The following is a 15,162-nucleotide window of genomic DNA, read 5'->3' as shown; positions in this document are numbered from 1 at the left end:
GAAAATAAAAAATACACACGTGGTATCACTACGTTCAGAAAAGTTTGATCTATCAAAATTAACCTGCTTCATAAACACCGTAAACAGAAAAAGATTCAAAAATGAAAAATTTGGGGTTTTTTGGTCTCTGCAATGCCATGGAAAATGCTGTAAAAAAACGACCCAAATGTCATCAGTCCCAAAATGGTATGAATAAAAACGTGGTCTCGCCCAGCAAAAAGTAAACCCATACAGGTCTCGCAAAATTTCAATTGCCGTAATCGTACTGATGAGGAGAATCATATTGTGAGGTCATTGCTGTATTAAGAATTGCCGGGGTTTTTTTTTTCACAATTTCGTCAAATGTCAAAATAAATGGAATGAGAAATTGGAAACTGTCTTAGGAGCGCAAGGAAGAGACTCAGACAAGAGATGGGGTTAAACCACAACACGTTTCGACGGAGGATCCGTCTTCATCAGGTGGAAGTTTATTAATGACATAGGGGATGGGGTATTTAAATGGGAAGCAGCCAATCACAACAGTCAAAACAGTCACATGTTATGACAAAATTACATCATATATTATAAGAAAAAAATAAATAATAACCTATATAAAACGTGAGAGAAAACCGCATGAGGTAAACAAGTTTTAAATGTATAAAACGTGCAAAAAGGAGCAATAAAATAATATAAAAATGAATAAAATTTATTAACAGGTTAGTAGACCAGTAAAAAGACCAATAAAAAAGCGAGAATCCATATTAATAATAAAAGCATGTAAGCAATAGCATGTAGGTAAAATGCATTGATGATAAAAAGGCAAATAAAGTTATCTGGTCACTTTATCTATAGTTAAATTCAGACTCCTTCAGGGTCAAGTGTGCCAAGCTTGAACATCCAAAAGCTTTCTCTATTGATTAAACTGTTGAAGCGATCAGCCACGGTATCAGGTATGTGGTCAATAATCGTTAGTTTCAAAGTTTTTGGATTTTTTTGATGCACAGTTAAAAAATTTTTAGAATGGCTGTGCAGGAGAAAGCCATTTCGGATGTTCTGTCGATGCTTGTTCAATCTAGCATGCATCGTTTGTATGGTTCGACCTACGTACTGTAGGCCGCAACCACATTCAATCAAGTATACCACAAAAATGGATTGACAGTTAACATGAAAATTGATTTTATATGAGGTACCTGTAGTGTTGGATTTAAATTCATGTACCCCATTTAAAATGGAGGTGCAGCAGAGATATTTAGGGGCTCTACATGCATAGCAACAAGGGTTCAGAGAAATTGGGAGAGAGGATAGGGAGCCTGAACTCAAGGTGGTGTTGCTTGGTGCAACGAGGTTCCGTAACGTGCGGTTTCTGCGGAATACTGTTCTAGGTCGGGGGGAATATGCTTGGTCAGAACTGGGTCCCCTTTCAGGATGAACCAGTACTTGGTAAGGAGCTTCTTAATCAACCCATAGGATTGGTTGAAAGTGGTAACGAAACTCCATCTACCTAGCTCCGTACCAGAAGAACAAGCGGTTTTATTACTCATAATCTTGCTTATACAGTCTTTCTGGGTGAAAGTTTTGGCTCTCAGGAATGCATCTTGGACCAATTTTTTAGGGTACCCATTCTGCTGAAACCGCTGTTTCAAAACTTTTGCCTCCTCAATGAAGTCAGTATCCTCTGTACAATGTTTTTGTATACGCCAATATTGCCCGTATGGAATGTTCTGAATCCACTTGGGTAGATGACCACTGCTGAAACTAACGTAGCTGTTCACATCTACTTCCTTAAATTGTGTGGTGGTGAAAAACCGTCCCAATTTATCAACATGTACCAACAGGTCCAGGAATTGGATGGACGTAGTGGAGGTATTAGCTGAGAAGCGGAAGGTCCCAGGCATTCAAATTTAGATTGCGCATGAATTCAAGAGCTTCCTCCTCTGTGCCAGTCCAGATGATGAACAGATCATCTAGAAAGCGTCTATAAAAGGCTATTTTGCCCAATGGCAGGTCGGACTGCGCGATGAAGAGAGATTCAAATGCCCCCATGAAGACATTTGCATAACTGGGGGCAAATCTCGTCCCCATCGCGCAGCCCTTGACCTGGCGAGAGAAGGAATGTTCAAAAGAAAATACATTATTATTAAGCACAAAACAAATAGCATTTTTTAGAAATTCCCTTTGAAGAGGGGGCAATAATGCATCATTGGAAAGGAATTGGTCTACAGCCTCTATGCCTAGATCATGAGATATATTCGTATAGAGTACTTGAACATCCATTGTGACAAGAAGGCAATTAGGAATAGGTGGTATTCTTTGAAGGGAATCAATAAGGTGGGAGGAATCTTTAAGGTGGCATTACGCTCCTAAGACGGTTTCCAATTTCTCATTGCTCCTATCCTCCATTGGAGGTTTTCGGCTGGAGCTGCGGTGGAGACCTGACATCCTTGTCTGCCCCTGGGTTGCTTCCTAAGCGCTCCTGCATGACCGCTTATCACTGACTCTCATAAAATAAATGGAGTCATTTAAAAGTCTCAACTCTGCCCTCAAACAAGCTCTCATATGGCTATGTAGACAGAAGACAGAAATATAAAAAACTTACAGCTTTTGGAAGAAGGGGAGGATAAAACAGAAATTGGCTGCATCAGGAAGGCGTTAGAAATGAATCCCTCTTCCACATCTCGGCTGTCTTCCACAGGGCAGCAGTTTTGTTTGTTTTTTTTCTAGTATAACTTTTCCAGCCTTCCTAGGTCTGCTGCATAGACACAAATACAGCAGATCGTGTTGGGTAATGACACGTTTCTGCAGCTTTGTTCTAGTTCCCTTTTTCCACTTACTGTAATTTGAGTCTCCTACATGCATACCTGTGGGTAAGGTGCTATGTGATAGTGGTCTGCAACTGATGGTCCTAATAAGTCCAGTACACTGCAGACTGTGACTTTACACCGGAGATTGTAGTTTTACAGCTTATAAAGTTTGCAGATCAATGACACATATTCTGAACCCCGTCAACTATTTATTTCTTTCTTTCACCGTCAAAAGTGCGCAGTGCAGGTCAAAGCGCAACTAGCGCACGGCCTGCGCACGATCTGCGCACCCTATGCTAAAGATAGGGTGCGCCGATCGCAGGCGCCGCTGTCCGCTAGGAGGCGGCGCTACAGGCAAGGGGCGGGCACGCCGGGCAGAGAGCCGGCTCGGGGGCGGAGCTACCCCCGGCCGTGCGTGCGCTTAAAAAGCGCTAATGTGAAACCAGCCTAAGCCGGTAAAACTCTCCTGTATCGGCCTTATTGGGCCAAAACTTCCCTGACAGATGATGTTGTAGAGGAAAGGGTTAAGTTCAGATACCCCATCTTTTGAATCCCCTATTCCTAAGGAGGAGTCGGTTTACAGATAGCGTGTGTTTATGGCCAACTTAAGGGATTCTCTATACCTTAGTTTGAGATGGATATTAAGGTTTTAATAGGATTGTTTGATATAATAATGAAAAAATTGGTTAAAAAAAGTTGTCAACCAACGCATTGTTCATACAGTATCTGCATTATGGCTTTTTAAATTGGTGGTCCAGTAGTGTTAAAATAATTGATACTTCCTTCCCGCAGCAAAGCGGTTGCAGAGATGAAAGCACTGCTGTTCCTGATAAAAGAGGTGGCGTTGTTGCGTTACGTGACTGCTGCAGCCAATCAGCAGAAGCTGACCAGCTGCAGCTATTACGATTTTGTTTGCGTGGGCATTTGCTGATTGGCTGCAGTATTTGTATGAAACAACTTTGCATCACTCACCAGAAATAGTTGTGCTGACGTCGCTGGAATGCTGCCTCTGTGGGAGGGAGTATCCATTAGGTCGGGATCACACATGCGAGAAACTCGGACAAGTCTCGCATCATAAGGGTATGTGCACACGTAGTGAAATCAGCAGCGGTTTTGGCTCTGCAGAAACGCAGCAGATTCTGCTGCGTTGTACAGTACCTTTTATTTTCAATGGGAAAAAAAAAAACGCAGTGCACATGCTGCGGATTTTTCCACGCGGTTTTGCTGCGGTTTTCAATCCGCAGCATGTCAATTGTTTGGTGCAGAAACGCTGCAGTTTTACACCTCATCCATTATGAGGGGTAAAACCGCAGATAAGCGGATTTACCTGCGGTTTTGTCTCCAAAATCCGCACACCCAAAAAACTACGTGTGCACATACCCTAATACCTGGCACTGCCGCCGGCACTCGGGAGCGTGCGGCTGCATGTATTGCTATGCAGCCGCACACTCCGCTCCCGAGTGCCGGAGGCAGTGCTGAGTATTAAGATTCGAGACTCTTCCGAGTTTCTCGCATGTGTGATCCCGGCCTTATTGTTACATTCTGTAGGGCACTAATTATTTAAGGAGGTGATATTCAGCAGTGGATCACCCCTTTCAGCAGTGGTGCTGTGGACCCGTCTTCATCTCTGATGGGGTCCGTCAAGGTTAAGGTTTCTGCCGTTTTGATGCCGCATTATTCTTTCCTTCTAACGTGATCGTAACCTTTGCAGAACACATTGACGGACATCATTCAGATATACATAAGTCGTGTATACGATAACTATGGTCGTTACAGCAAGTTTTCTTCCCTTTCCTTTACAGCTTCAATCGTCTGGATTTGCCACCATATAAAAGCTACGAACAGTTAAAAGAAAAGCTGCTTTTTGCCATTGAAGAAACAGAAGGCTTTGGCCAAGAATGAGCAGCAGCTGCTGCGAGGACGGGGCACTGAGTAGTTATGGACATCTATTTTCTGCCCAGCCAAGTAATATTGCACACTCTTAATTGTATATAAGCTGTGTAGTCTGTACAGTGATCTTTCTGATACTAATGCGTAGAGATTTCTGTTCTTCCACATAGATATGCAAAACACTTTAGCCTTTTCTATTTTTATTTATTTTTTTTCCTCCAAAATGACTGAATAGAAAAAAATAACCTTTAATTTTAAATGCTGACTGAAAAACTTTATTTTAAAATTTATATATCTACGTGTACGTCCCGAGAACTCTAGTTTTATAGGGTTCTCGGTCTATAAGAAATCACAGCCATTTGATGAGGCCTGGACTTGCTTTATTCAGTACAGTAAAACCTGCAAACAGTGGCTGTTCACATACGACATCTTTTCCACAGATGTTACCTGCATGGCTGCCAACGAAGCTGTTGAAAGCTAATGCCAAAAAAAAAAAGTTACAAAAAATTTCTTTTGAGTAAAATGTACAAGAGAAAAAAAACCTGCTGCTGGCTTTATAAGATGGCAGAATCCGCACAGTTCTGTCCTTCATTTATTTCAGTGTGATAGCCGATATTTTATTTTTATTTTTTTTTGAATGGAGCAAAAAGTAGCCAAGGCCGAGAGTGGAGCCGCGCAAAATTAGTTTTATCACGATTCTTAACATTTAATATGAAGGGGTGCCAGTTATGATGTTCCGCAACGAGTTGTGATTTCCACCCTTGCGTTGAAAGTGTTAGCGAGTGAACAAGTGGCGTGCAATGCCACGAGCAAGATTTTTAGGTACAAGACAGAAAAAATAAACACGTCTTGGATGAATTTTGAAAGGACAATGCAAACCTTTCAGAAGAAGTTGAATAAAAATTTTTTAACCTCATTTTGTGTTCTGTGGTCTTTGTAGCATCGTAGGAGAAACACAATGTGCAAACTGACTTCTATAAAAAATGGCATGGATAGTCAAGTTGTAATATAGGAGAACAGCGCTGCATGTGCAGAGATCGCTGGGATGGGCAGTGGAAGATATATGTTCACCTAGTAGAAATGTGTAAATGTCAGGCACAACTCTGTGAAAAAGGATGTGAAAAGCTCAGATTGATGGCATCATGAAGGCACTAGTCCAATACCAAAACCACGTAGCTTTGGAATAGAAGAAAGGGCCCAATTTTTCTAGGATTTTTTTGCCATAATTGTCTCCTAAACCTTCTTGAAATATTGAAACATTTTTGCTCAGCTGAAAGTTACACACAAATTTCGTGCCAAGCCCAACCAGATCCATCAACTGTGGCCTAGTGTGCCCAACAAATTCATCATTATTCATACCACAAGGTGCATAAAAGCTGAAGGATGTACATGTATGACACTTATCGAAAGATTGGAGCGGGCTCAGTAGCTGAGCCCACACCACTCCTGGCATATGATGGCTCCGCTTCAGCAGTCCTCTGTCTCTAACAGCCACGAGTTGCGCGTCCCACCACTTCCGGATGTCAATCTGACAGCGTCTCGCTGTTTTAGCTGTCCATTGGTACCCCTGCAGTGTGCCAATGAGATGCCATGACAGCTGAGGGGCCTGCTAAAGACCGCCTGTCTGTCATGGCTGTACTCCTATGAACGCATGTGAATGACCATGATTTGTGCTGTGCACAGCAATCCTGAAGTACTGTTGAACCTCAGATTGTCTGATTGCGTGCACTATGTACAAGTCCCCTAAAAGAAATTAAAAAATACAAAAAAAGTTTTAAAAACACTTTATGCCCCTATATAAAAGAAAAACACACATGCTATCGCCATGTCCATAGAACGCCGATCTATCAAAAATTAATACAGTTGATTACCAATCGGGTAAAATTAAAGAAAAAAATAGTGGAAAAAAAAAAAAAACTCGAATTGCTTGTTTATTTGGTTTCCACAACTGCACATACAACTTTTTGAATACTATTTACCCTAATATATAACAACATCAACTCACAAATTAAGGCCGTGGGGCGCCGGCTGTCAATGGGTATTACATCAGCAGTGATGCCCTGTCAACAGAGCAGTGTGGATGAGAAGAAGCTGCTCTGTCGGTGAGACGTTGGCAGAAGCTGCAGAGACCAGCAGATTGGCGCTGGGCAGAAAAGGCAGGTATTTAGCAACTGTTCTTTGCACCATTTAACAATAAGCAGGCAAAGTTTCCTGAGGAAAGCTTGGGAATCTTCAGAAGGTTCCTTTTAAGCCAGCTATTTCAGCAACCTGCACAAACAGATGCCTGATGGTTTCGCTGGACCGGTGGGAAGGTCAACTAAATAATAGTGAGGAAAAATATATTATCCACTATCCTTATGATGCAAAGGGTGCTTCAGCAGACTCCGTGCGGTTGGTGGCCGGGTCTGCAGCTCTTTCTAATGCGGACCATATCGCATTATGGGTGAAATGCCGGCCAGAGGACTTTCAGTCAAAATCTGTTACATTCCGTCATGGAAAAGATCTGTTTGGCCACATTCATCCACTCAATGCCGACTTTTATTTCCCCATTGACTTGCATTGGGGTTGTGTTTCGGACGAAACTCCGACTTTTTTTGCCCTAGTCGGACCAGTTTCATCCGACTCAAATTTTGTTTAATTCGGGTTTCACGAAACCCGATCCGAACAAAGTCGCTCAACTCTAGTTCTAACCCATCCCCTCTTAGTGTAAAAAAAAAAAAAAAAAAAAAAAAACCTGATGCGACTTTTCAGGACAACAATAAACTGAAGAGGCTGAGCAAATTGCAGAAGGTCAGAGCATTCAATATGGAGTCTAAGATAAGCCATAAAACTTCTATTTCCAAGCTGCTATATGGTAGTTTTGGATTTGAAGGATACATACTATGACATCGAAAGTCACGTGGAACACCAAAGGTTCCTAAGGGTTGCTCTCAGTATAAAATTAGAAATCTGTCACTTTCCGTTTTAGGACTTTAACTTCCGGCTGTCAATGGCCTTTCAAGTTTTTACAAAGATTGTAGCAGAGATGACAGATCATCTACGGGAGAAAAAGGCATTGATGATACTTTGGCCCACAATTTATTTTGTTGAGGCAGTCAGTCGAGCACTGCAGAACCCAGCTGGTGGAGTCCAGGGCTGCCTTGACAGTATTAGCTCCGGCTGCTCAATTTAAAAAAATCAGAGTTAGGGGTACTTCACACATAGCGAGATCGCTGAAACGTCACATTTTGTGACGCAACAGCGACCCCGCCAGCAATCTCGCTATGTTTGACACATAGTGGTGACTGCCCCCCCCCCCCCGTGATATCGCTGATCGTGCTCGAATGTCATAGGCCACTTTTTGATTGTTGGTGCTAGCCAGCATGCATCGCTGTGTTTAACACCATAAGAACGACGAGCGACCTCGTTGGCAACTCAGAACTCGCGCCTATCGAGGTCTGAGTCATCAGAATAGCTGCTGTGTGACAAGGTCCCAACGACTGCTGAGGTCGTTATACGGATCACTGTATCGTTACTGCGTCGTTGAGTAGATCTGACTGTTTGACAACTTACTAGCGACCTTGTAGCGACACACCAGCGATCCTTACAGGTCGTATCATTGTCGGGATCGCTGGAGCGTCGCTATGTGTAAAGGGACCCTTAGAACCCAAAATAGTGCAGATCTTCCTGGGCTTTGTCCTGAACTCTGTGAATCAGAGACTTTGTCCCAGAGAAGGTGCCCTGCCATGTGTCAAAATGAATAAACAATCCAGCTACAACTCTAAGAAAGGCAATGTTGTTAGAAACTCTAACCTCCTGCATTCCATCAGTGTCATGGGTTCAAATACACACCTGAGTGTTGCAATGGGACAGTTAATCAAGTGTGTATTAAAGGGGACAGTTGGAAGTGAAACCCACTCATCAACCACTCTCTCTCTCGTCTGGTGGTTGGAGACAAAAAAAAAAAAAATCTGTCCAGGGACAAATCTGATAATACAGGTCATTATTACAGGAGCAAGCACTCCAAGGTTGGTGGATGAGGGAAGAGAAGTCAGGATCCTCCAACCTAAAAGGAGCTTGTGGCAGTAAAACAGTACTTAGCAAAATCCCGATGACACGTTCGCTTTAAGTAAACTACAGATACTGTCAGGTTGGCGCTGTTACACTGATTAAAATGATATCTGCAATGTTTAAAATAGGGGGCAGGTCACTGAAGCCACAATAATGAAGATGAGGCCAGAGAGCACCAAATAAAGATCCGCCCTGAAGAACGAGAATCTCATTAACTGAAAACAAAGATTAAACAACTACAAGACTGATTTCTTCAACCCAGGTATCATTTCAACGGTGTCAACCTGAACATGCCTGTAGTTTACTTAAAGCACACCTGTCATCAGGATTTTGCTAAGAAAAAAAAAAAGCGCCTTTCATCCATACATGGTCACCACGTGAGGATCTTGTCCAACAATAAGGTAACCGTAGTTTACATAAATCATAAGAGATCTGGACCTCATTCCCTCCTTGACTTTCAGATAATGGAGACTAGCCTCTCACTCTTAACAGCACTGCACATAAAGGGGAAGAGAATTGTAGAGCAGACTTTTTGAGCTGCACCCAGCTAAAATGAGTGGGGGAGTGGGCTCTGAATCACAGTGTTCAATTTCTTCTGGACTCTGATCTGTTTGCAAACAGGCAGGTGGCAAAATTCTGTTGGCTGGTTCCCAGAGGATACCTACAAGCGGTGGATGCCTTCCTGCTCAAATGGGATTTCAGTTTTGCTTATGCCTTTCTGCCCGTGATGTTAATCCCGGCAATTCTGAAGAACAGCGAAGGATCAAATCCTGATAGCTCCGTTTTAGCCCAAGAGGTCTTGGTTTTCATGGATGTCAGTTACTTATCCAAGGGTCTTGCCAGAGATCCCAGAACTCCTGTTTCAAGGTCCAATTCTGCATCCTGCACAACTTAAAAACAGCATGGAATTTGATAGGCAGCTTTAGAAGATAGAGGATTCCCACCCAACTTGATCATGCAAAGTAGGAAAGCCGTAATGACGAAAATGTATGGCATACACTGGAGAAAACTTCTGATTAGTTCAGTGGCAAATGTAGAGGATGGAATACCAGTCAAAGCCAATTTGGAATTCCACCAGAAAGTCTTTGTTCTAGCTCTATCTACCAGTACTCTTAAGGTACAGGCATCAGCTCTGGCAGCTTTATATACAGTGCCGTGCGAAAGTATTCGGCCCCCTGGAACTTTTCAACCTTTTCCCACATATCATGCTTCAAGCATAAAGATACCAAATGTAAATTTTTGGTGAAGAATCAACAATAAGCAGGACACAATTGTGAAGTTGAACGAAACTTATTGGTTATTTTAAACTTTTGTGGAGATTCAAAAACTGAAACGTGTGGCGTGCAATATTATTCGGCCCCTTAACTTTCAGTGCAGCAAACTCACTGCAGAAGTTCATTGTGGATCTCTGAATGATCCATTGTTGTCCTAAATGACTAATGATGATAAATATAATCCACCTGTGTAATCAAGTCTCCGTATAAATGCACCTGCTCTGTGATAGTCTCAGGGTTCTGTCTGAAGCACAGAGAGCATCATGAAGACCAAGGAACACAACAGGCAGGTCCGTGATACTGTTGTGGATAAGTTTAAAGCCGGATTTGGATACAAAATGATTTCCAAAACTTTAAACATCCCAAGGTGCTCTGTGCAAGTGATCATATTGAAATGGAAGGAGTATCATACCACTGCAAATCTACCAAGACCCAGCCGTCCCTCTAAACTTTCATCTCAAACATGGAGAAAACTGATCAGAGATGCAGCCTAGAGGCCCATGATCACTCTGGATGAACTGCAGAGATCTACAGCTGAGGTGGGACAGTCTGGCCGTAGGACAACAATCAGTCATACACTGCACAAATCTGGCTTTTATGGAAGCGCGGCAAGAAGAAAGCCTTTTCTCAAAGATATCCATAAAAAGTGGTGTGTCTCCCAGGTGGCTTGTTGCAAACTTTAAACAACAAACATGTGGAAGAAGATGCTCTGGTCAGATGAAATCAAACTTTTTGGCAACAATGCCAAACAATATGTTTGGCGTAAAGGCAACACAGCTTATCACCCTGAACACACCATCCCCACTGTCAAACATGGTGGTGGCAGCATCATGGTTTGGGCCTGCTTTTCTTCAGATGGGACAGGAAAGATGGTTAAAATTGATGTGAAGATGGATGGAGCCAAATACAGGACCATTCTTGAAGAAAACCTGCTGGAGTCTGCAAAAGACTTGAGACTGGGACGGAGATTTGTTTTCCAACAAGACAATGATCCCAAACATAAAGCAAAATCTGCAATGGAATGGTTCACAAATAAACATATCCAGGTGTTAGAATGGCCAAGTCAAAGTCCAGACCTGAATCCAATCGAGAATCTGTGGAAAGAGCTTAAAACTGCTGTTCACAAACGATCTCCATCAAACCTCACTGAGCTCGAGCTGTTTGCCAAGGAAGAATGGGCAAGAATTTCAGTCTCTCGAAGTACAAAACTGATAGAGACATACCCCAAGCGACTTGCAGCTGTAATCGCAGCAAAAGGTGGCGGAACAAAGTACTGAGTTAAAGGGGCCGAATAATATTGCACGCTCCACGTTTGTTTTTGAATTTCCACAAAAATTTAATAAACAAAATTTCATTCAACTTCACAATTGTGTCCCACTTGTTGTTGATTCTTCACCAAAAATGTACATTTGGTATCTTTGTTTGATGCATGATATGTGGGAAAAGGTTGAAAAGTTCAAGGAGGCCGAATACTTTTGCAAGACACTGTAATGATCTGGCAATAATTGACAGAAACAGTGTGGAACAAAGTATTTAGTCCCCTTTGGATCACTCCCCTCCTGCCAGCTGGGCTGATCCTATATCCCCTCCCCTTGCCTCTGCAGCTAAAACCTATGAAAGATCTTTATTCCTTTCTGGACGGCAGTTCTGGTGCCATTGGATCCAGCCGTGCCCCTGCTACGCGTGGGGACCAAACAAGCTACGCTACCTGGCTTCTACTAGATGTTCTATGTATCTCCTTACCCCTGGGTGCTAGAACAGGTCGAGACCCAGGTGGCTGTTCGTCATGTTCTGGAGATCTCGGAAATATACACGATGTACAGCTAGGATGTATAGTATTTCCATAACGCCTTATGGAATCATGTTTCTAGAATGTTCTTTGGCAGCCTCGGCATGACTATCTTGCAAGCAAGCCTTTATTCTGCTCTGATCTGCTCAAGGTGTGAGATCTGTCACTGACAGCCTTTGAGGCTTGGTGTCCCCCTGCTGCTGCTAGTTGCACACTCAAGGGTTGGTTTTGTAATCTCATGCCACATAGCTGACTATGTATAGTGGACTAGCATGAAATTATAGCTCCAATATTCTTCACAAACACAAAGGATATATAAAGGGTGAAATCCTGTAACTTGACATCCATACCCAAATGATCTATTAGGTATTGCTTAGTAGATGGCACACATGTGGGAGAAAAGTGCAACAATAAATGCTTGCTGAATAAATCCCCACTGTTGTTGATGGCATAGAGGCACACAGTGTTCCTACAACTCCTTCCTTTGGAAGGGCCAAGATTTAGCAGCCCACCAAACCTGTGAATGACTGGGCTGCAGCTCTGTTTCAACACTGCAGTCCATCATAGCTACTACCTGACTGGTCTGTGTGCAAAGAAAGACTGAAGGTATCACAGTGCTGGACCAGTGAAGGTGCAGAGGTTACGTCCCCACTAATCACAGTGATGGCATACCCCCCTTTGCTATAGGAAGGCAGTAGACCTGCGTTTTGATCATTTAAAGAAGACAACATACAAACCAGATTACATTATTTCTCATAGTTTCATTTAATCTGTGATTTCAATCCTTTGGTAAAACCAAGGGCTGAATCCTGAGTAGTTGCAAATATTTGTAGGTGAAAAAAAAAAAATAGCACAGTTTCCTGAAAACTGTACAGCTTTCTATTCATCTGGTGACTGGTATTACTTAGACAGAACTTGTAGTTTGGTCCACATTACAGAGTAAGGACTGTATAAAAAAAACTAGTATGTAGTCCTACTGACTCATTGTGAGATGACTCTTACAGGGGTGGTGCACTACCCGACAACCCCAGCGTAATCAATGCAAGCCTCAAAATAAAAACTAACAGGCTATCCTCGTCTCCCACCTTTCGATGTCAGCGCCACTTTCCCTGGATAGTAATGGATAGTTTGTTTTGTCAGTAGAAGCCAGCAGCTAATGAGCGGCCATTTGTCAGCTACAGCCTTCACTGTCATCATAGCAGACATCCGCCCTGACACAATATTGATGATCTGCAGCCAAAGAGTGGTCACCGATTGGCTGCAGCCTCTAGGTGACACAAGTCATGTCACCGTCCGGAAACGGTGGTGCTGACATAGTTGGGGTGGCGGGAAGCGAGGATAGATTGTTGTTTGTTTTTTTTTACTTTATATGGGGTCTTGAATGGATTACGCTTATGTTATCCAGTAATGTTCAATTGTTCAGAACTAGGAAAATAAAAAATAGTTCTGCTATTTCCCCAGAAACAGTCACTTTTGTCCATCACAAGATGTGTCTGAAGTGAATAGGGCAGGGATGCATTATTAGATATCGCCAATGGAGAGTATTGGCTATGCTTCATGTGACATTGTAGACAAAGGGCTTCAGATTTCCAATTCATCAGACAATGTGAGAATTCAGTCATAGTGCCATTTAAGACTTGTCCTACCCTACAATTTTCTGTGCCTAGAACTTTAGGGTGAAGAGAAAAAAAACCCATGTCCATCCTAGGCCGACCTCTGACATTCCACTCGACATCCTGCCAGAGAGGAACAGGATTTGGTAAGCCCTGTGGGGAATGATGATGGTAGAAACGTGTGCTGTCCATACATCACATTGCTGCTGTAGTTTCTGCTCCAGGTTTTTACTTTTCTTCCCCACGGTTTGTGCTGCAGCAGTTACCTCTCTGGCCGCTCCGCACTTTATTACATGTGAGAAGAGACCTTCGGGGTCTTCTCACGGTAGGGATGATAACTTGCTCAGAGCCGCTGATGTCTCCTACAAGTCAAACATCCACAGAAGAACGCCAGAAGAGATGACCGGTCAGCCGAGGAATCCACGGAGGTGTGGTACAGAAGGAGAGACAGGCCAGAGGGGGAGATGAAAAGATTGTGAGGGGGAATATGGATACATTTATACATCTATTTGAAAGAATTTGGAATCCTAGAACGTAAGGCTCCTATGATGGGTTATTTTCTTTTTTGGCTGGAGCACCGAGTTACACTTGTCGAGGTATTATTGTAAATATCCTATTTTTCCTTTATTATATAATTTAAAAAAAAATTACGTTGAACAAAAAATATTTATATCTGTTACATCATAGGCAGAATTAGACTTTTACACCCAATGACTTCAAAATATCAGTAGCTTCCTTATGCACCTATAAAAAAAATAAAATAGGTTATGATCAAGGTGACTTAAAGGGTTGTCTTGGTTAAGGAAAAGAAAAGTCATCTTTTAGCAAAAACAGCTTCAGGCTGTGTGCCCACGTAGCGGTTTTTTTTAAGCATTTTTGATGTGTTTTTCGGGGTCAAACCGCATCAAAAACGCTTAAAAGAAGCATCCCATTCATTTTAATGCATTTTGGCCTTTTTGTGCCAATGGATGCATTTTTTACCGCTAAGGAAACGCTTAGCGGTAAAAAACGCAGCATGTTCATTAATTTCCGCTTAGGTCCGCGTTTTTGGCTATTTCCAATAGTCCAAAAGATGCGCGGAAAAAAACGCACGTTTTCTGGGAAGGAGACCCGTTTCCTGAGCGTTTAAAAATGCTACTGTGGGCACATAGCCTCATTCTTGTGCATGATATGTACAATACATAGCAAGAAATATGGACTAAAAGAAGGACCATGGTCCTAAATGGGGAACACGCCAAAATCAATTGAGACACTAAAGAAAAACATAAGGAGCATAAATTCCCTAAGGTGATCTGACAAATAATCAAATAACCTGTGTATGGTAAAATACGAACATTTATTGATACTTAAGCCTGTTTTTATAGACTGTATCAATAAAGATTTTCGTATTTCACGATACACAGGTTATTTGATTGTTTCTCAGATCACCTTAGGGAATTTATGCTCCTTGCGCATGGGATGTGTCTGCTAGTGTAGATCATCTCCAATTTACGTGCAGTGCCAGAGAGCCTAAGGACAAGAGGAGCGCCGGTGATGAAAACCACTTTTAATAATGGTTTACAAACTTCTCATAATGTAACTCTTCAATCAAATCTCTAATAGACGATCTCCAAACTCCCAGAGGAACAGATCAGTCTCCTACAAATGTAAAAATGTATCCATGATGGAAGCTGAATGCAAGAATGTCCGACCAGATCTAGCAATAGCATCATGGTCATACAGATGGGCTTAGAAACAAGTGAAAAATGCTAAAATGTTTTAACTTA

At 42.3% G+C, this 15,162-nt stretch overlaps 2 protein-coding genes across 5 annotated transcripts in view; one reads left to right on the top strand and one right to left on the bottom strand.

Annotated features, from left to right (window-relative positions):
- The window catches only part of WWP1 (WW domain containing E3 ubiquitin protein ligase 1), a 110,185-nt gene extending 104,599 nt beyond the window's left edge, over nt 1-5,586 (top strand). For both annotated transcript variants that reach the window (XM_073550547.1, XM_073550546.1), the window contains exon 24: nt 4,583-5,586. In XM_073550547.1, coding sequence (XP_073406648.1) covers nt 4,583-4,682 — 100 coding nt within the window. In that variant the 3' untranslated portion in view covers nt 4,683-5,586. The remainder of the gene's footprint in view (nt 1-4,582) is intronic.
- Nucleotides 5,587-12,524: 6,938 nt separating this feature from the next.
- The window catches only part of RMDN1 (regulator of microtubule dynamics 1), a 40,575-nt gene continuing 37,937 nt past the window's right edge, over nt 12,525-15,162 (bottom strand). For all 3 annotated transcript variants that reach the window (XM_073550545.1, XM_073550544.1, XM_073550543.1), the window contains exon 10: nt 12,525-14,140. In XM_073550545.1, the coding sequence (XP_073406646.1) occupies nt 14,090-14,140 (51 nt within the window). In that variant the 3' untranslated portion in view covers nt 12,525-14,089. The remainder of the gene's footprint in view (nt 14,141-15,162) is intronic.

This window comes from Dendrobates tinctorius, unplaced genomic scaffold, assembly GCF_039654945.1.
Source record: "Dendrobates tinctorius isolate UK_male_01 unplaced genomic scaffold, ASM3965494v1 ptg000165l, whole genome shotgun sequence".
Classification (NCBI taxonomy): Eukaryota; Metazoa; Chordata; class Amphibia; order Anura; family Dendrobatidae; genus Dendrobates; species Dendrobates tinctorius.
Note: the sequence above shows the minus strand (reverse complement) of the source record. Positions and strands in the feature narration are given on the sequence as shown.